Genomic DNA, 18,569 nt, shown 5'->3' with positions numbered 1-18,569 from the left:
GAGTATGACTTCGAAGTTCGTTTTATCAATATCTGGCGTCTAAACATTGCAGGTTCTTGAAAAGTGAACCGCCGGGCCGAGTGGAAGTACATAGATCTGCGGGGTTGAAAGCTCCAGCTCCACATCCGGTATGCGCTTGTATGAAGCCGAGATTAAATGCCCAGTCGGCTCTGGTAATTTTTCTCTCGGGTATTGCTCCCATGTTGAAAACTTTCACTTATCAATCTAATCGGTCTTTCCAAGGTTGTCGCTAGACTATGATCACCTTTTTGCCGGACTGGATGCCGGCCAGACACATTCCAGATACTAGTGACTGTGCGTACCAAGGGCATAAAATAGTAATCCGAATATACTAGTATTATCATATGCTGGATTATTAATATCAGATTACACCTTTGGACTTCCAGTAGACCCCGGCATCGCGTAGGAAAGCCCATTTGAGGTCCTTGGCCCATCCTTTCTCTTTCCATCGATTCAAACTCAATGGGAACTGATCGACAGAATCCCGAACAGTGGCATCGTGAGCAATAATGACAAAAACGCTATCCAGACAATCTGCTTCTTGCAATTTTCCAATTGTCTCAATTATTTGAGGAATGTCATGACCGAATGTCGGAGTGAAGAGTGGGTCGTTCACATCTCGACCCCGCGATCGCTGGAGCTCTTCCCATGCGCCGCCAGGACAGAACGTGGCATCTCCATGTGGATGGCAGGGATTTGGTAGAATAGACTCAGGAACAGGCAAGTACTTTGAGGGTCGGAAGATGCCCCCCATAGTGACAAACATCGCCACCCAGGAGCACAAATGTATCAGGGTTGGCGGTTGTTCTGGCAAGCCCGCACAAATGGCCGATAGCATGGCCAGGGCTGTCAAGGAGATAGAAAGAGCCGTCGCCGAAATAGTCGAATGCTTTGAAGCGACCAATCTTCAGACATTATCCACCTTCAAAAGCTATTTCTCGCAGGTTTCGCCCTCTAGGATATGTTAAGCTATTGAATTCGAAGCAAACCTGGATTCGGCAATTCTTACTCGAAAGCAGACTCGCTCAATGGCGAATCTGGATTTTGAGGCGCACCAGGCAGCATCGCATCCTTAAACCCTGGTCCAACAATTAAGTCGGTTGAAGTAGGGAACGAAGAAGGATCTCCGATATGGTCCCAGTGCCAATGGCTATTTGACCTGTCAGTATACCAGCAATCACACACTCTCCATGAGAACTCGCCTCCAGATGACAGCTTCTATATCTTCCCCTTTGATTCCCTCTTCTTCCAAAATATCAATCACGTTTTTCGTCACTTCAATTTGATATTTTGTCGTCGGGATGTACTCTGCAATTTTAGGAGCATAGTTTTGGTAGTCCTTGCGTATGCCCAAATCAAAAACCAGTTTTCGGCCTGACGAATGTTCCAAAAGGAATGAAAAGGACGGATTGCTGGGATGTGTTTCCATTCCAGGAACCGGCGGCGCCATAAATCTATGTAGCTGTGCAGGTCCGAAATTTACTGTGTTAATGAGCTTCACTGTGATGGCTTGCCCAGCCGGCGCCGTGAACGTAGAAGCTTCGGCCATTTTGCAGTCTAGCTTGATACTCCGTCAGAGAAATCCAAATATCAGTATAGAAAATTAGAATCTCAAAATGAATAGAAATTTGTCTTATCTTCCCTCTCGCCCAGTCTCCGATTCCCCGCCAATAGCCCCTCGCACGGGAAAAGGTCCACGCCATCAATACCGGCTGTCCGTTTAGTCTCCAGCCGGCATCGGCTTCAAACGTCATTTTCCGGCTACTGTTTCAGGGTTTCGTTCACCTCGCAAATTCATTCGTCAACCCAATAGCTATAGTCAACTCATGAAACTGCAACGGTCATATTCTCAGTCCCAATTCCCCACCCCGGATTGACGCCATGAAATCCCGGGGTAAAAGTTTCTGGGTAAGACTGAATCAACTCGGCACTCGTTGCTATGGCTGCACAGTTCGGGGAGCTTTCGGAAGGCCGCACTTTACTCTTCATTGTATAAAATCATCTGAACCGTCTCATTCCCGATGCCGACCCTCCTGTGGGCCCCCATCTCCGACTTGACCATCCCCAACCTTACCCCGTCAGTATTACAAGCGAGGTCTACGGGGCCACTTAAACAGCATGACTCGTTCCGACAAACCCCAAGAGGGATTTATTTCAGAAGAAACTAAGAGCTCAAGCTCTGATCTCCCTGAAATTGAAAAATCCGCGACCCTCGATACAGTTCACAACGATGAGGCTATCAAAGTCCTCGCAAATTACACCGGCGATGAAGTCTGGACGAACGAAGAAGAAAAGAAAGTCCTCCGTCGAATTGATTGGAAGTTAATGCCAATTCTATGCGTGACTTATGGCTTACAGTACTACGACAAGGCCATGTTCTCACAAGCAGTAACTAAGTCTTTTACAACACTTATTACTTCTCCACTCGTTCTGACTCTTCATTTCAGGCACTATTTGGTCTCCGAGAAGACCTGCAATTGGAAATTGGAAATCGCTACTCCTTCTCCGCTGCCATTTTATACTTGGGCTTTATGGTTGGGGCATATCCTGCCATGACACTTGCCCAAATATTCCCTATCGAGCGTGTTGCTTCGGGAATCATCACACTATGGGGGATATGCTTGATTTTAACTCCTGTTTGCTTCAATTACCAGACACTATACGTTCAGCGATTTTTTCTCGGCATGCTGGAAGCCGGGGTCAGCCCAATGTTCATGCTCATTGTGGTAAGTATGATACCAGATATCTCGCATTTACACGGTTCAAAAGCTCACACAACACAGGGCGGCTGGTATAAAAAGAATGAACAGGCATTCCGCATGGGGTGAATATCCCCTTTAATTCCCCATTCACGATATGATAATCTAACCCACCATAGAATATGGTACAGCTGCACCGGCTACGTCTCCGTCTTCTCCCCTCTGATTAACTACGGCCTGGGCCACATAACCGGATCCCTCTCGCCATGGAAATACATGTATCTCGTCGCCGGGGCAGTAACCATTATTTGGGGACTAATCCTCGTCTTCCTCCTCCCATCCGATCCAATCCGAGCACGAGGATTCAACGAGCGACAGCGCTACATCGCCGTCGCTAGACTCCGCGTCAATAACTCCGGCGTGCGCAACACACATTATAAAAAGGGCCAGGTCTTCGAACTTCTGACCGATCTGAAATTCTGGCTCGTATTCTTCATCGCTTTCCTCGGCATGATTGCCAACGGTCCCATTTCTACTTTCACACCCATCATCATCAATTCCTTCGGGTTTAACACGCTCAATTCTCTTCTCCTGGTCATCCCTGCAGGATTTATTGGCGGAACATACCAATTGCTCGGACCGTATTTAGCTTATAAATTTTCTAATAATGGCGTGCGTGCGTGGATCGTTTTTGCTGCGCAGATGATAACCACCCTGGCGGCGATTCTGCTCGTCGCCTTGCCGCTTAATGCCACGGGCGGATTGCTCTTCGCTTGTTACATTCTTCCTGCTATTGGGGGTGGCTATGCTGTTTTGATGGGATTGCAGATTGCTAATATTGCCGGATACACGAAGCGATCGATTGCTTCGTCGGGACTCTATATTGGCTATTGTCTTGGTATGGTTTTGATTCTTCATTCCGCTGAGAAACTTATTTATTGTATGCTAATTACGGTGCAGGTAATTTTACTGGACCACTTGTTTATCAGACGCAAGATGCGCCACGATATGTACCTGGTTTTATCACGGTGGTGGTAACTTCTTTCGCGGCTGGGATCCTCGTTCTGGTTTATCGGTTTGTGTGCGTCTGGGAAAACCGGAAGCGAGATCAGTCGGGGGTGGCTGAAGGGTACGAAAATGCATATCAAGATGATTTGACTGATAAAACGGTAAGTCCATACATACAGGAGAGTGATGTTCTTCTCATTCTCTTTTTCTACCATCCCAGGACCGTTTTGTGACGTTTCTTGTGTGCTCGGCTAATTTCTCCCCAGAACCCCCAATTCAGGTACATTTTGTAGAAGTATGCAGTAACCTTCAGGGCTTCAAGTTGTTTCTATAGCTTCTGATTCTACTTGAAATTTACAATAAAGATTTTTTTTGCATATAATTATGAGCCAATCCAATAGGGTCAGCTGTTCAGTGAAATTCCATTTAGACAAGTATATCACCTCGGAATAGAACGGCCAGACCAAGAAGATGTAGAATCCTCAAACCCAAAAGGGTCACGGGGAAAGGGTATGTGAAAAGATCAGATCTCCAAGTTAATATCGCTAATGGTAGAAAATAAAAAAGTTTACTCCATCTCAAATGTGTGTAGAGCAGAAACTCCAATGGGACACAACACCAGTAACACAATCCAGTTGCTTCGAAAGAAAACGCCAGTCAAATGCGAAGAGTGAGGAAGGTCATTAGAATCATAGTACATCGCCGTCCGAGTCGCTGGTTACCACCATAGGATGTTTGTCCTTCTTGTGAGTGCGCAGTGAATCAATCATCTTTTGCACTTCGTGTTTGGCCGCCGCTGCAATGTCAGCTCGGGAGTCCACGTCAAGGGACTCGGCGGTCCCGGCGCGTTCGTATAGCATGCGGGAGATGGATCGGTTTATTTCGGTGTATTGGTCTTTGGAGATAGTCTTCGCACGGTAGTGAGGCTTGAGAGAGGTGCCAACCATCTTTTGAATGTCAGACTTGACGGCCAGAGAGGGTCCAGCACGGGTGGGAGATGTATCCAGTGAGCGGGAGTTGGCAAGCTCCAAGGCCCGGCGAGGAATGCGTGAACGTGGGCGGCTGGACTCGCGCTCTGATTGGGGGCTGCGGCTCTTGATAGGAGAGGAGTGAGCGCTGCCGGAGAATGAAACCTCGGGGGAGAAAGGAGGAGACGAGGGTTCGGCAGGAGAAGAGAGTTGGAGAGGGGATATTGGACGGCTTCGAGGAAACGGTGGAGGCGTTGTTGAGGCAAGGCGAGGAGATGAGAACCTCGAGGAAGATGGGGAAATAGATGGAGAAGAAGGCCCAGGCGATCCATGATCAGGGGCAACGGAGGCAGCGGCTGACGGTCCATGGGAATTGGTGCGCTCGGGAGTTGATGCATCTTCCACCTCTTTCAAGAGGGAGGAGAGGAAGCTGGGTTCACTGGTCATCTCTCCAGTTGGGCGCGCATTTGAACTCCCCGCTCGTGAGGACTCGCCATTCTGCTGAGCCATCGCAGCCAGTTCTTGAGGCCGTCGAGTGCGAGGTCGCTTCAGTTTCCGCTGTGGTTCAGTTGGTTCGGGTGATGGCGACATGGTCGGCTCCTTGCGCTTCCGAGCGGCATTCGGGTTGTTCTCAATCTCTCGAGCACGCTCAAATGCATTCCATGCTCGCATCTCCTCCAAGGACTCTGGCTCAGGTGTCGGTTCTCTGGGCACACGAGGTCGCGACGGGCGAGGTTGAATGTCGAGCAGAGGGGCAGCATCTTGAAAACGTCTACCCCCGCCTTGCTGTTCGGCAACCTCGAATCGACGCTGCCATGCACGAAACTCGCGCTGGTTGGCTTCATTTCGACGACGTTGCTGCATAACTCGCTGGGCCGATCGGTCATCGTCGAACGGGAAATCTAAATCGAGATTTAAATGATCCCAAACAGATTGCCAAACGCGAGCCCAGTGAAGGGAATTCATCTGGCTGGTATTTTGCATTTGACGCTGCTGTCCACGAGTGCGGCGAGTTCCACGGCGAGCTGAGCGAACTGAGCGTACGGCGGTGTCTGGGATAGGCCCAAGCGCACGTTGAGAGTCGCACTGGGTACAATACCATGATCCCGAGGGGATCTCCGTCAAGTCGACACAATATAGGTGGGAGGGTGCATCGCATCCATCACATAATAGGAGGACATCCTCATTATCAGATTCATTACAGATCGTACAGGGTTGGACGTCGGAGAGGTCGTCTTCAATATACTCGATAAGCATGGATGGGTCAACGTCGGCCTGTTGAGTCCGATCTTGGACAGCGTACGACGATTTCACGGGGCCTAAACAAGTCACGAAGAAAAAGAAGATTAGTCGATAAATCGATCATGATCTATAGGAGGGTGTACGTACCGCCGACCCTGTCACTCAGCTCAACCATATTGAAGTTCCGACGACATATCGGGCAACTGTTGGCCCGCTCGACCCATGGTTTCAAACAATTATTGTGTAATATATGGCCGCAAGGCAATAACTGGGCGATCTCGCCAGGATCCTCATCAACGAACCCATCCTTGACCTGGACAACGACATCGGCAGTGCCGACATCCTTTACGGCGGTAACGGTAGCGGTAGCGGTAGCGGTCGTGTTGGGGCTTGGCACGGGCTCGAGGGGATCACTGGCGCTTTCGCCAAGGTCGCCTAAACAGACAATACAAGTGTCGGACATGGACAGGTATATAGCCAGAAGTAGGGCTGAGAGGCGGCATGAAGAGCGACGGAGGACAGTGTACAGAGAGAGAGAGTAAGAAGGTGGAGAAGTGCAGCCGGGCCTTTTGAGGACGGGCCCGCATTTCCAGTCTAACGCAAAACAGTTCAGCTAACGTGACAAGAGGCGAATCACCGGAACCTTACGAGACTAGGGAACCCACTGGCGATTTTCCCCTTAGTATCCTGTGTCTTGCTCCGTCGGATCTCCTCATGAAGATCCGGATACTCCGTACAGTACATTGAATTCAAAAATTCAAAAATCCTGAAATCCTGAAATCCCTGGCCGATCGCCCGCGTCGGTGCCTGCACCCTTACTTGAACTGTAAAGCGGGGGCCCAGGTACTACGCAAGATCAGATGATATTGGGTGGAGGCTACAATGGCTAGTGACTTAAATGATATCCACTTCGTGATGATGAGGACCCGGGAGGCGTGATCTCAGTCAGGCGAGAGGATCCTAAGCCCTAGAAATAGACACAAAGGAGCACCTCCAGGTAAAGGTCGACTGAATCATGGTGAGGTGAGCAGGAGAATGCCAGCCCAGGCGCCCTGCAGCCGAGTGGACCCATTAGAACCCTAGAGAATGGGCTGAAGCGTCAAAATACGTAGGCGAAGATCACTAAAATAGATATAGCTGATAAAGACCAGAGATCGAAATTATCATTTTGGAATGCCTCGGGGTGTATGGAGGATCAATCTCTAATAGACCAGGAGGGCCACCAGTCCATAAATTCAAGGTACCTGACATCTACGGTGTCTGTCCCATGCCATCATCAACCTTGTGGGTTTTGGTTTTGAATGAAGATGCGACAAGAAATGATCGCGTTGCGTGGGACAGACACAAAGGGGGGTCTGCGGGATCGGGAAATCGAATGAGGATTGACCGCCATCGGGGACAAGGTTTCATCGAGTTACGTAGTATTTCAAGGGAAAGGCAAAATCCTCAGATTCCGAAGTTTTTCATTTTTGGTATCGTAACCGTAGAAGAGAAAGGAAACCACATAATTCCATTTAAACCTCAGCAATCTCACGGAGACGACGGATGGTGGAGCGGGTAGCGGCGGCAGCGGGGGTGCTATAGCAACATTGATTAGTTCGGTTCTTTTCTTCAAGAAACAGTCACTGCGAAGGAACTCCTCGGTTCCCCTCTTGGTGTGTGTTGTGCGGAGTGCTGTCTCGAGGTGTGGTGTCGACTTACGAAACGGTGTAAGCGCCACCGGCAACGGTCTTGTTGCAGCCCTTGCAGTCCCAGATGCCAACAGCCTTGCGCTTGACGGTGTTCTTTCCGCAGAAGGTGCAGACGTAGCGGGCGTGCTGGGTGACTTCCATCTTCTTCACCTGCTTACGCAGGGAAGCACCATATCTATTGGGAGAAGGTGGTCAATATTCGAATCTTCGTGGCAGTCGTTCGTCCAGTCGCTTCTCGTTTCGAGTGATCATGTTCGTTCGAGGGCGAGGTCGAGGGAAGAGTGTTGAGCATACCTGGTACCGTATTTACCGGTGATACCGACCTCTGTAGAAAAAAGTTAGCGACGAGGGATTCAAGGGTTGTTGTTAATTCATTTCGAAGGGGAAACGATCGCGGAATGGCATGGAGGATTGATTTCTGAGGGAGAATCGACGTACTCTTGGTGCGCTTGGTCATCTTGGCTGTGTGCGGCTGATGGTTGAAGGGACTAAGTCAGTTCGTTGTGAGGCCGGTTGAAGAGTGGTTTTCGGTGGGCTCGCTTAGGGCTCTGGCTGGGTCTGTGGGTCACATGATTTGGTTATGTCACTGTGGAGCACGTGCTTTGGGGCCTATATATTCAGGCCATGGTATGCTTAGTCATATGTCAGAAAATGCCATTCGTCATAGTACTCCTACAGTACTGCCCCCTCTTTGTTCCTTGGACAGCGATAGAGTGCTGACGGCATATTAAGTATGGTCTTTTAATCCTAAAATCCTAGTACATGAAAGCTCTCCATTTCAATCTACATTGACCCTTTCTACCCTTCACATGCTATGATCTCATTCGGTTGATTGGTATCTCACAAGCCTGGAGTCGACCCTATGCCCATAATAATCCCGCCGGCGACATCCATCTCTCCGGTCACGTGGCGCTGTCTTGCAGGCTCAGGGTGAAACAACATATCAATCTGGCTGTCTCCGACTCTTGTGTCACTCAGTATCTCAACAAGGCCTTTAAATCCAACTTCAATTTGATTACTTGAACTTTATCTTTTTCTTTCCACACTCGCACTATTCGCCCCTACCCAGAGTACCGAGGCACCTCCTGCTCACAATTCAAGTGGGCCGTACACCAAAGCTTCACCTATCCAGCTCCTAGGCTTTCAAAAAATGACCAGCCCTCAGTATGACCTGGTGCTTTTGGGCCCCACTGGGTATACCGGTCGTTTCTGTGCCGACCATATCGTGCAAAACCACCCTACTAATCTGAAATGGGCGATCGCCGGCCGTTCAGCGTCCAAGATGGACCCCATCGCTAAAGAGCTCCAAGCGCTGGTTCCAGACCGAGTACAGCCAGGTATGAAGAGCTTTATTATGATATTATATATACTAGTATTGTCTCATTAGGGCCATTAACCTGACATGGTGTACAGATGTCCTCGAGGTCCAGCTAAACTTGGCCGAGCTAGACGAGCTGGCGAAGAAGACGAAGATCATCATCAATTGTGTTGGCCCTTACCACAAGTACTCCTCACCTGTGGTGGAGGCTTGTGCCATTAACGGCACTCACTATCTGGATGTGTTAGTACTATCATTATCCGCTAAACATGGTATCGTCTAACCTATCTAGCACCGGCGAGACGCCATGGATTAAGATCATGATTGACAAATATCATGAGACTGCAAAGAACAACGGCGCAATTGTGAGCCGCCAATCTCCAAAATGAGCCCTATCTTTGTGCTAACGCAATTTAGATCATCCACTCGGTCGGTGTCGAGAGTGCCCCCGCCGACATGCTCGCCTGGGCTTTGGTCAAGAAAGTCCGTGAGGACCTCTCTTGCAACACCCGCGAAATCTACAGCTGTATCAAGGAAATGAAGTAGGAATTTCACCCACTCCAACCTATCCTCGCTCTTCTCTCTGCCTTCTTCTAACGAAATTCCAGGTCCTCAGGTGCCAGCGGCGGTACCCTCAACACTATCATCAGCGTCTTCGACTGGCTCCCAACCTCCAAGCTCCTCAAATTCGCCGGTCCCTTCTCACTAACTGCCGGGGCACCGCCCAAGGATATTCCCCGCGAAACGATTCTCCAAAAGCTCCTTGGTGCACGCTCAGTGCGCGACCTGGGCACACTGACCACCTCACCAAACGGCATGGCCGACATGGCGATCGTGTACCGCAGCAGCACCCTCATGCCGGAATTCTACGGGAAGCGCTTCGCGTTCCACCAATTCCTCAATGTCCGGAATGTCTTTATCGGCGCACTTGTGCACGTTGGCATGATGGTCGGTCTATCACTGCTCCTTCTTCCTCCTGTGCGCTGGTTACTGCGAAAGCTCATCTTTGCCCCTGGTAATGGCCCAAGTATGCAAGATTCGTTAAATGATCGCATGGAATACCATGCCGTCGCGACGGCGGATCAGCAGGGTCCTTCGCCTAAGCGTGTCTTTGGCAAACTTACCTACAAGGGTAGTATGTATGTGTACACTGGATTACTTGTTGCCGAGGCCGCGATGGTCATTCTTCAGAATGAAGAGAAAATTAAGAAGGTCTCGCGTGGCGGTATCGTTACGACTGCGGCGTTGGGTCAGGAGTTCGTTGACCGGCTGGATCAGGTGGGATGTCGTATTGAGACTAAGGTGTTGGATTATTAGTTGATATATCCTTCCTTTGCTGATTAGTCTACCCTGTCGGCGGAATGGTTTGTTTCTGTCTTCGTTCGGTATCTCGTTCAGTGTCCATGCTATGTATTTAATGAACTACAATCACTATGAATCACCATCACTATCTGTGGGATAAAACTAGCCAGCCAATTCATTCACCCGGCGTCATTGCCAAATGCTTGCAAAAATCAACCAAACCGTCCGGGTCCGTCTCAAAGCTTCCCACTCCGCACGTCGGCAAATACAACATTCTTCAACCACTCTTCAATGATAGCATTAACCTCCTCGGGCTTCTCCCACAGTGCCCAATGCGCAGTATCGACCTGTTTCAAGGACAGGTTTGGAATATGCTTTTTCATGGATTTTCCAAGATGTGCCGGGAGCGCCGGGTCTCGCAGTGCTTGGATGAAAAGCATAGGGACTTCAATACGGCGGTCAAGGATACTGAGCTCATCTTGGTAGTTAACCTTGCGGGTACGGTACCAGTTGACTAGATTAATTAGTTAGCTTACAGCCTAGACTGTGTCAATGAAGGAGAAAGAAACATACGCGGTCCGTGGACACCATTCCGCGCAAACTCGCCCGCATAGAAATCCAGTTCCTGAACGGTCAGCTAAATCACTACGAGAAAAATCTAGAAGAAGCAGGATAAAAGACTCACCTCCTCACTCATCAATCGCGACGGCCGCAGTTGCATAACCTTATCCAGCAAGATTCCCTTCTCAGCTTCGAACCCGAACTCACCCTTCTCAGTTCGTCCGCCATAAAGCGCACTGAGAAATTGCTTGATCTCCGCCTTGGACTGGAAGACCTTCTCCAAATCACCATTTGCAAACTGCAGCTGGTATGCGAAATGTGGTGCCACAGTGCGGACCATGTCTTCGAGCGAAATGTCCTTCTCCATAGGCCTAGCGTATGGAACGCAGACGGTGAAGACATGGCTGATTAGATCTGGGTGCCACAGTGCGATACGGTAGACGAGAGCCGCGCCCCTGCGTTTGGTCAGTGGACTGGGTATTTGATCCATATGAGGCTCTGGTAGACCTTACCAATCATGGCCACCCAAAATGATCTTGGATTCACCGAGATGAGAGGCCAGCGCTTTGATATCGTCTGCGCAACGCTTGTGAGAGTATTGCGCAAAGTCATGCGGCGCGTCCTGTTATTATTATCAGTTATCCAGCACATCACTTCAGCTACGGATTGTACGTACCGTACGGCCATAGCCCAGACAGTCCGGGGCTACGACCCTCAAGCCCGAATTCACGAGCATTGGGATCTGGTAGCGCCATCCCATCGAGATATCGGGGAAGCCATGGATCTGGAAGTCGTGAGCTAGAGTCCCTTGAAATCCAAAGGCTTTGTCCTGTCCAACTTGAAGGGCTTGGGGAAGTTTGGCTCACCAGAAAGATGGTTGCTCGGTGTTTCCCAGATGGAGGTTGGCTGAGAAGGTAGCCTGCATGCAGTGTTAGTCCCAGGTGGTCAATAACCAACAGCTTCGTTCGCCATATAAGGTCTGTGAAGTATTTTTGGAGGATTTAGAGTGTCCATCCAGGGTTTCCGCGACTCACTGTACTTGTGTCCGTTGACTGTGGCAGACTTGTACTCGATACGCGGGTCACCCGCAACGTGAATCTTGTCAACCGGCATTATACTAGCTCTTTGCTATTTATTTCTTGACTGTAATGGATTGTCCCAAATCTGCCCAGGTAATACCTTCCTGATGAGCGTCAAGGTAGTAGTACCTTGAAGAAATTCCAAGTTGAAGTTCCGAACAACTTCAAGTTGGAATATATATCTCAATCGATGTCACAGCGGGCGTTTGGTATCACGTGCAACCGGACGTTTCACCCAAAGCAGCAAGGCTCCTGCTTGATGATGAGAAAACAATAGAACCTGGGAATCTTGGATAATAGGGTGATGTTTCAATTGATTACAAACTTGAACTTGAACACTAATGGGCAGACTTGTGGCCGAACGGCAGACCGAGGAGCCCCTCAGCGGTTCGATCTGCCTCGGCTGAAACTGCGGAGATCTCCAACTACAACCAGAGTTTAGTAATAATAGTATTCCTCGCATACGCCAAATGCATGTTCATGAATATGTACTCGTAGTAGTGGTACAGATACGTTGCTAGTAAATCACAGTGTCCTCATTATCCTCAACCACTTCTCCCCCGTCATCATCGGCTGCACGGTTGGCTTCAGCCACTTGTGCAGCTGTCTGCTCATCCAGCGCATCAGATTTACCTGGATCGGAATTGGGCTGGGTAAGTTGTGCATCTACCGTATTCTCCGGAGTTTCCTTTGTTATATCTTCGTGCTCTACGGGAGTAGGATCTTTCGCAATCGATTCAGCCTTCTCCTGTTGCTCAGCATTCGATGGTTGTTGCTTTTGTTGCTCCGCGGGCTGCTCATTCTTCAATTCCGGTTCGGGCTGGTAGACAAAGACTTCAGGAGGGTATCTTGCTTCGAAATCGGCGACTTCGCGAGAAACAGTTGCCTCGGCTTCCTTGATCTGGTCTGCAATAGTCGTCTCATCGCGTGCTCGTAGTTGCCACGGCTTGTAGAACTATATGATTCACAAGTTAGCCACGGGGTACCAATCCAATTGCAGATGTTATACTCCATACCAAAACTGGCTCTGCTCGAGTCTTTAAAAAGTGCGCTGCGGCAATCATATTCGAATGTCGAGTTTGCATCTGCAATCCAGTCAGCCACCACCATTCAATGCCGATAATCATCACCAACAACATAAAACATACAGCCTCGCGCTCGTAAAACGGCATCTCCTTCTTCCGAATTGCTTCTCGACGCTCTTTCCTCCGACTCTGACGACCGTCAAACTCCTCGGCCTGATTCTTCAGTTTATCCTGTTGCCTCTTCTCAATATCCGCGCGCCGCTTCTGCGCTGCCGAGGTCGAGCTCTGAGAAAGTGTTCCTAATAACCCACCAAAAAGGCGCTGTCCCCGCTTGCGCTCATCTTCCTTTCTCCCGCGCTGGGCAGGTTTGCGTTCATCTGGGCGTTCGCGCTCTCCTGGAGACGATTGTGAGGGTCGGCGCTGCGCATGCGGCGAGGCATCGCCGTCGGCACTCAGTCGGCGACGCTTGGAATCATGGTCTGTGATGGAGGAATTTCTTCGTTTCGTGGTTATTTCTTGAGGCTGTTGGATGGCGTCTTGCTCGGGTAGTGCGACTGCCGAGGCGAGAGTCCTAAAGAATGGCACAGAAGTAATTGTCAGCATACATTTCCGGCGCAGTCAGAGCCGCAGTGGGAGGAGTGGCAGTGGCGATGCGTACCCGTCGGACATATTGGTAAGCCGATGGTGCTATTTTATAGACAGAGAAAGATCGAGCGAGAGTGGCAATGGAAGGGGAAATTGATTGACTGCAATAGTCCGAGTATTACGGCTGATGCTCTTTGCAGTGCCAGTGCCAGTGCCAGTGCCAGTGCCAGTGCCAGTGCCAACCTGAACTTGAACGGGGCGCTGTCTGGTCGGGGTATCAAAGCACGGACCACCAAGCTTCTTTTCGCCCGGCCACTTCGTTTTCTTTCCTCAACACCACCAACTTCCACCTCCACTTCCACCTCCGCCTCCACCAACCTTTACTTTCCTCTCCCTCCTCCGTCATAATTTACAACTTTCCTCACACTCCCCTCACTCCCTCCACACACCATGTCTCGCCATCACCCCGATCTCGTCATGTGCCGCAAGCAACCCGGTATCTCGATCGGTCGCCTTTGCGACAAGTGCGACGGTAAATGCCCCGTGTGTGACTCCTACGTGCGCCCAACCACTCTAGTCCGGATCTGCGATGAATGCGCCTTCGGCAATTACCAGAACAAGTGCGTCGTCTGCGGCGGTGAGGGAATTAGTGATGCCTTCTACTGCTTCGAGTGTACGCGTCTGGAAAAGGATCGCGACGGGTGTCCCAAGATTATCAATCTGGGAAGTTCGAGGACGGATTTATTCTACCAGAAAAAGAGTTTTCGGAATCATTGATCCTTGTCATATCCTCCCCTCCTCCGTCTCTTCCTCGTTGGACTTGGTTTTGGTTCATCTTCACTTTTTTACATTCTCGGTTGGAGGGGAGCGGGTGCAGCTACGTGCGGACTACTTGGGGACGCCAGGAAGAACGAACAGGATCAAAACCAGAAGAAGCGAGAACACATTTATTCGCCATGCCAGCGGTCGCTATATAATCGTTTCATAATATACTGGAGGCACCTCTCATCACTGTGATGAGGTGAGGTGGGGTGATCTACCGGCCTGGGCGACGAGGACGAGCAAATCCCCGCGCAGCACCCACGTTTTGTGGCGGGTTGACCTCCTCCTGCAATCGATCGGCAGTGATCTCGTCCGGACCTCCAGCCTCGATCTATATCATTCAGTCAGCATCAGCATCAATTCGATGTCTCCAACCACCAGCCATCATCCTTCTTACCTTCTTCTCGATCTTGAGACCCTCTCCCTCAGCAACCGCGATGGCATTTCTCCGCGAGCTAGCGTGCAACATCCGCTCCTTGATCGAAGACCCGCTAGGGCAAGTATACACAAAGACCACAACGTCCGAGCCGGGATAGTGGTAGAAGGAGTACCGGGGCGAGGTGGAGGAGATGTGGGTGGCGACAGCACCCGCCTCGACACCAGATTGGTTGTCAGCAAGAATGATTTTTTCGGTGGGAATGTCAATAGTCTACCGAATGGAAAGTCAGCCTTGTTCGAATCATATCAAGCAATAATACCCCATTTTCGCATCCATGACCACTCGGAGTCTACCGGGCACAACGTCCCATGTAAAGTTGCATGAACCCCCTCCCCCACCCAAACAAAAAAGGGAATGTAGTAGTAGATTAGACATACCAGTTGCACAAGACCACCATCCTGCAATCCCTTCAAAGCCGCCGTAGCAGCCTCATCAACCGGCATAGAGACTCTCATGCCAGACCCCGAGCCCGCACCAAAGGTACCACCAATACCAATATCTCGCTGGGGGGGTACCGTTGCGAGCCTCGGCTTCGGCTCTGCGAACAGCCTCCAGCTCTCGCTCCTTATCACCCATGAGTTCCTCACGGCGGGCGGGGCTATTCTCGCTCTCGCGTTCACGCCACGCCTCCGCCGTGACGATCTCCTCCTCCTCCGTTGCGAAGACGGTAGAGGCGAATTTCTCCGAGCCCAGCTCGCGGGTCAGGGTGGAGCGGGTCGAGGCGAAGAGCATCTTAGGGCGGACGGGGGCATTGGAGGGTATATAGGTGAGTGCGATGAGGGTTGTGGTGATGGATGTGGGACGGCGGAGAAGGAGGTAGATTGGGGTTTTGGGTTGGAGGACCGAGGAGATTGCCGGTAGCGAGGAGAAGAAGCTGTCTGGGCTGGATGCGGTGCCATTGAATGGGATTGGGCTGAGTGGTGTTAGACTCTCGCCTGTGATGGTTACCGGCAGACAGAAGCTCGAGGTGTTGGCGTTGAAGGTTGTGAAGGCATCTTGGAGCTCCTGGGAGACTGGTTGGTGTTAGTAGGGGGTATGTTTGGAAGGAAGATAGAGCTATGTAGGGATCTGATGTACCTGAGATACCCGACTGCATGATGTCGGCTGGACCTCGCAGGGTGTTGGGTTGGGTGGTTGTTGATGGAGGGAGGGGAAGCGGTGAAATGCGGCGGGGTGTGGAGTGCGGGTCGGCCAAAGTGACGGGTGACTTTCCTCGTCAACACTCCTCAGTGCTCACCCAACACCAGCAGCAGCAGGACCAGCCATATCCACGCCCAAATCCACATTCGCAGCATACTTCCGCCATGATCGGGCTGCTAGTAGAGCAGAGATCTACTGAAGATGACTCACGATGACTGATACCCTTGACTACTCTACACTGAAAACAGATCAATCTATACACTTTTTTTCTCTCTATGATTTTGGCTATACCAGGACAGGTCCAACAATGTGGTATACAACAAAGACAATATGTACAAAAGCCGCTCCAATCGGCCAAGTCCTCGCAGCTAAATCCAAAGCTTCAAAATACAACAGGAAACGAAACGCCCATGCAGGAGGAATGGTATCACAACGCTTTCCCACACATTCTCAACAGCAACAAAGCACGCAAACCGTCCCAGCTTACTCGTCAAACTTTCCACCCACAAACGCCCAGTTGGATGCCTCCAACTTGCCCTTGAGGAACTCATACACAGTGAAAGTGACGGCCTGACCGGGAGCAACACGCATCACACGAGGGGTAATACCCTTGTAGAAGGCACGGGTACCTTCCTGCTTGAACATATCCTTGGCAATCACCATAATGCGAGAGACAGCCGACTGGCCAGGCTCGGCGCGGGTTTTTTGGAGACGGGTCTTGATGGTATCGATAGGGGCGTTAGAGAAGGGGCCAACGGCACCGGAGATCAGACCGATCATAGTGGTCTGGTAGGAGGGTAGCTGGGTGTTGCTGTATTCAGGCTGCATGCGTTGCAGGGCGGCCTTGAGCTCGGTGTATGCGGTGAAGTTGGCGGCTTGGTTGGTTCCTTGTCGGAGCGCAGTCAGAGAGACACCACGGTACAGTGTGCTGAAACCCTCCTCCTTGACGACGGTGAAAAGGGCGTGCGGGGCGCTGCGGTACTTGGGGGCGTCGAGCGGGTCGGCCAAACTGTGATGTTGCGCTTGCAGACGGATCTTGATGACTTCCATGGGGTTGACGACAGCGACGGCTTCGGTCACACCGGCACCGAGACCAGCTAAATATTGTTAGCGGGATTGCTCATTTATTCAATGCGGCTGCTATCCAATTTTACTTACCAAGGAAAGTGGCCTTGCTGGTGACATTGCCATTCTCATCGGCCAACATGCCCTTGTACGACTCGTATGAGGTGAATCGGATGGCCATCTTGGGGATGATACCTCCCAGCACAGCACCCAGACCCTTGTACAGACCCATTGCGGTCTCCTTGCGCACGATATCGGCACCGGTGGTAACGAAGCCACGAGGCTTAGCCTATCGAGTCGGTCATGGTTAGCAACAATTGCTAAGGCATGGTCACTCGATGGGACTTACTCCGGGGCTGTCGCTCTCCGGGAGAGCTGCATGCGGACCTTGATGGTATCTTCATAGGGTTAGAGAGATATTTCGAAGCTAGCTATCAATCTGGCGATACATACCGAGCGGGTGGCAGACGAGAGCCTCCATCATACCGGCACCACCACCAGCTATATTCCACAAGTCAGCATTCAGGGTCTCCTAGATCAAATCGAAGCTGAGCCGATCACAAAGGCGCAATTTACCGATGAGGTTTACCGCAGGCGAGGCCCGCTTTCTGCCATTGCCTTGTACGTTCTTGGCGGACATGATTTCGGTTGATATGGAGGAGTAGAGAAGGAAAGAAAATGCGCGGGGAGTGATTTATTGGCGCGCGCAGATCGGAGGAGAGTCTAATAGATCTGGGCCGAGTTCAATTGACTGGGTCGGGTGGCAGAAAGCTGTAGCCGAAATTCGATGGGGAAACCGAAATTGCGGAGAGGGTCGGAAGTATACAATCCCGGGGTGAACAGCCGACGGTATATGAATCGAAGTCTCCGAGTAGAGCAGGGAGAGAAAAAGAAGGTAGGGAAAAAGGAAATAGGGCCAAAAGACTAGTGGGGGGAAACAATTAAAGAATCCAGAAGAGCGAGATCCCGAGGATAAAACAGTTCGGGTCAAGTGGCGGCTTGTAAACCTTGTGGGGGAAGTTGAAAGCAGCGATGACGGGGAAACGGAGGCTGCTGGACGAGCGGAAGCTAGTAGTTACTTTAGGAGGGGATACCGAAAGCCGCACTAGAAGGAGAGGAGGAGAGAAGAAGGGAAGTGTCAGAATAGACTCGGCAGACTCTTTGATTATATACTATCGTCAATAGCCATGCCATTGGCATTGCCATCACCATCTTTTCTAAGAATGACCGACATCCCGAGGCGTTCGGGAAGGCGGATGACTCGCCGCCCTCCCCAGATCTACTGTGCTTCACATGCTCTGCGTCATAGCTTGTGATCTTGCCTATAATAGACTACTACTAGTAATAGTAGTATGTAGTATATACTTTTCTGCATCATACTCTAATTATTCCAGCTGTTATTACAACTACCTGGGACAATTGTTGCTCACTACTGGTACGTGTTGCTCCCTATTGCCCACTGCCGAAGCATCGGACTATACGGGCGGGCAGATTGAACGAACGGGGAGGACTGGATTACTCCGGCTATTGATGAACCCCTAGGCCGTAATTCGCAATTAACATATCCGCAGCGGAAACCGCTGAAGCCCAGCTAGTTGACTGGT

General features: G+C 50.7%; 10 protein-coding genes across 10 annotated transcripts; 3 read left to right on the top strand and 7 right to left on the bottom strand.

Moving 5' to 3' along the window:
• Positions 1 to 382: 382 nt before the first annotated feature.
• N7509_011202 (uncharacterized protein) lies at positions 383 to 1,570 on the bottom strand (the record flags this gene model as incomplete). Its single annotated transcript, XM_056635839.1, has 4 exons — positions 383 to 867; positions 944 to 975; positions 1,031 to 1,100; positions 1,207 to 1,570. The coding sequence occupies 4 exons, from the start codon at positions 1,568 to 1,570 to the stop codon at positions 383 to 385; spliced, it is 951 nt and encodes a 316-aa protein (XP_056486459.1).
• A 569-nt stretch (positions 1,571 to 2,139) lies between these two features.
• N7509_011201 (uncharacterized protein) lies at positions 2,140 to 4,021 on the top strand (the record flags this gene model as incomplete). Its single annotated transcript, XM_056635838.1, has 6 exons — positions 2,140 to 2,409; positions 2,469 to 2,747; positions 2,805 to 2,845; positions 2,900 to 3,618; positions 3,681 to 3,889; positions 3,995 to 4,021. 6 exons carry the CDS (start codon positions 2,140 to 2,142, stop codon positions 4,019 to 4,021), a joined length of 1,545 nt encoding a protein of 514 aa, XP_056486458.1.
• A 396-nt stretch (positions 4,022 to 4,417) lies between these two features.
• On the bottom strand, positions 4,418 to 6,401 carry N7509_011200 (putative PHD and RING finger domain protein; the record flags this gene model as incomplete). The annotated part of the gene is made up of 2 exons (XM_056635837.1): positions 4,418 to 6,015; positions 6,086 to 6,401. The coding sequence occupies 2 exons, from the start codon at positions 6,399 to 6,401 to the stop codon at positions 4,418 to 4,420; spliced, it is 1,914 nt and encodes a 637-aa protein (XP_056486457.1).
• Positions 6,402 to 7,452: 1,051 nt separating this feature from the next.
• N7509_011199 (60S ribosomal protein eL43) lies at positions 7,453 to 8,086 on the bottom strand (the record flags this gene model as incomplete). Its single annotated transcript, XM_056635836.1, has 4 exons — positions 7,453 to 7,516; positions 7,640 to 7,804; positions 7,924 to 7,954; positions 8,068 to 8,086. The coding sequence occupies 4 exons, from the start codon at positions 8,084 to 8,086 to the stop codon at positions 7,453 to 7,455; spliced, it is 279 nt and encodes a 92-aa protein (XP_056486456.1).
• A 693-nt stretch (positions 8,087 to 8,779) lies between these two features.
• On the top strand, positions 8,780 to 10,264 carry N7509_011198 (saccharopine dehydrogenase family protein; the record flags this gene model as incomplete). The annotated part of the gene is made up of 5 exons (XM_056635835.1): positions 8,780 to 8,966; positions 9,043 to 9,190; positions 9,240 to 9,312; positions 9,365 to 9,489; positions 9,556 to 10,264. 5 exons carry the CDS (start codon positions 8,780 to 8,782, stop codon positions 10,262 to 10,264), a joined length of 1,242 nt encoding a protein of 413 aa, XP_056486455.1.
• A 221-nt stretch (positions 10,265 to 10,485) lies between these two features.
• N7509_011197 (alpha/beta fold hydrolase) lies at positions 10,486 to 11,923 on the bottom strand (the record flags this gene model as incomplete). Its single annotated transcript, XM_056635834.1, has 7 exons — positions 10,486 to 10,763; positions 10,823 to 10,874; positions 10,935 to 11,265; positions 11,323 to 11,432; positions 11,487 to 11,594; positions 11,677 to 11,729; positions 11,845 to 11,923. The coding sequence occupies 7 exons, from the start codon at positions 11,921 to 11,923 to the stop codon at positions 10,486 to 10,488; spliced, it is 1,011 nt and encodes a 336-aa protein (XP_056486454.1).
• A 483-nt stretch (positions 11,924 to 12,406) lies between these two features.
• On the bottom strand, positions 12,407 to 13,583 carry N7509_011196 (pinin family protein; the record flags this gene model as incomplete). The annotated part of the gene is made up of 4 exons (XM_056635833.1): positions 12,407 to 12,844; positions 12,906 to 12,974; positions 13,038 to 13,485; positions 13,573 to 13,583. 4 exons carry the CDS (start codon positions 13,581 to 13,583, stop codon positions 12,407 to 12,409), a joined length of 966 nt encoding a protein of 321 aa, XP_056486453.1.
• Positions 13,584 to 13,949: 366 nt separating this feature from the next.
• Positions 13,950 to 14,276, top strand: N7509_011195 (PHF5 family protein; the record flags this gene model as incomplete). Its single annotated transcript, XM_056635832.1, has 1 exon — positions 13,950 to 14,276. One exon carries the CDS (start codon positions 13,950 to 13,952, stop codon positions 14,274 to 14,276), a length of 327 nt encoding a protein of 108 aa, XP_056486452.1.
• A 259-nt stretch (positions 14,277 to 14,535) lies between these two features.
• On the bottom strand, positions 14,536 to 15,856 carry N7509_011194 (twinfilin; the record flags this gene model as incomplete). Its single annotated transcript, XM_056635831.1, is given in 5 exon segments — positions 14,536 to 14,652; positions 14,719 to 14,970; positions 15,138 to 15,259; positions 15,276 to 15,773; positions 15,838 to 15,856. 5 exon segments carry the CDS (start codon positions 15,854 to 15,856, stop codon positions 14,536 to 14,538), a joined length of 1,008 nt encoding a protein of 335 aa, XP_056486451.1.
• Positions 15,857 to 16,383: 527 nt separating this feature from the next.
• On the bottom strand, positions 16,384 to 17,605 carry N7509_011193 (putative succinate:fumarate antiporter (Acr1); the record flags this gene model as incomplete). The annotated part of the gene is made up of 5 exons (XM_056635830.1): positions 16,384 to 16,997; positions 17,059 to 17,254; positions 17,315 to 17,352; positions 17,419 to 17,466; positions 17,542 to 17,605. The coding sequence occupies 5 exons, from the start codon at positions 17,603 to 17,605 to the stop codon at positions 16,384 to 16,386; spliced, it is 960 nt and encodes a 319-aa protein (XP_056486450.1).
• Positions 17,606 to 18,569: the final 964 nt, after the last annotated feature.

The sequence above is a fragment of the Penicillium cosmopolitanum genome (genome assembly GCF_028827165.1).
Source record: "Penicillium cosmopolitanum strain IBT 29677 chromosome Unknown utg000009l:1.0-9042332.0:1.0-9050551.0, whole genome shotgun sequence".
In the NCBI taxonomy this organism is placed as follows: domain Eukaryota; kingdom Fungi; phylum Ascomycota; class Eurotiomycetes; order Eurotiales; family Aspergillaceae; genus Penicillium; species Penicillium cosmopolitanum.
Note: the sequence above shows the minus strand (reverse complement) of the source record. Positions and strands in the feature narration are given on the sequence as shown.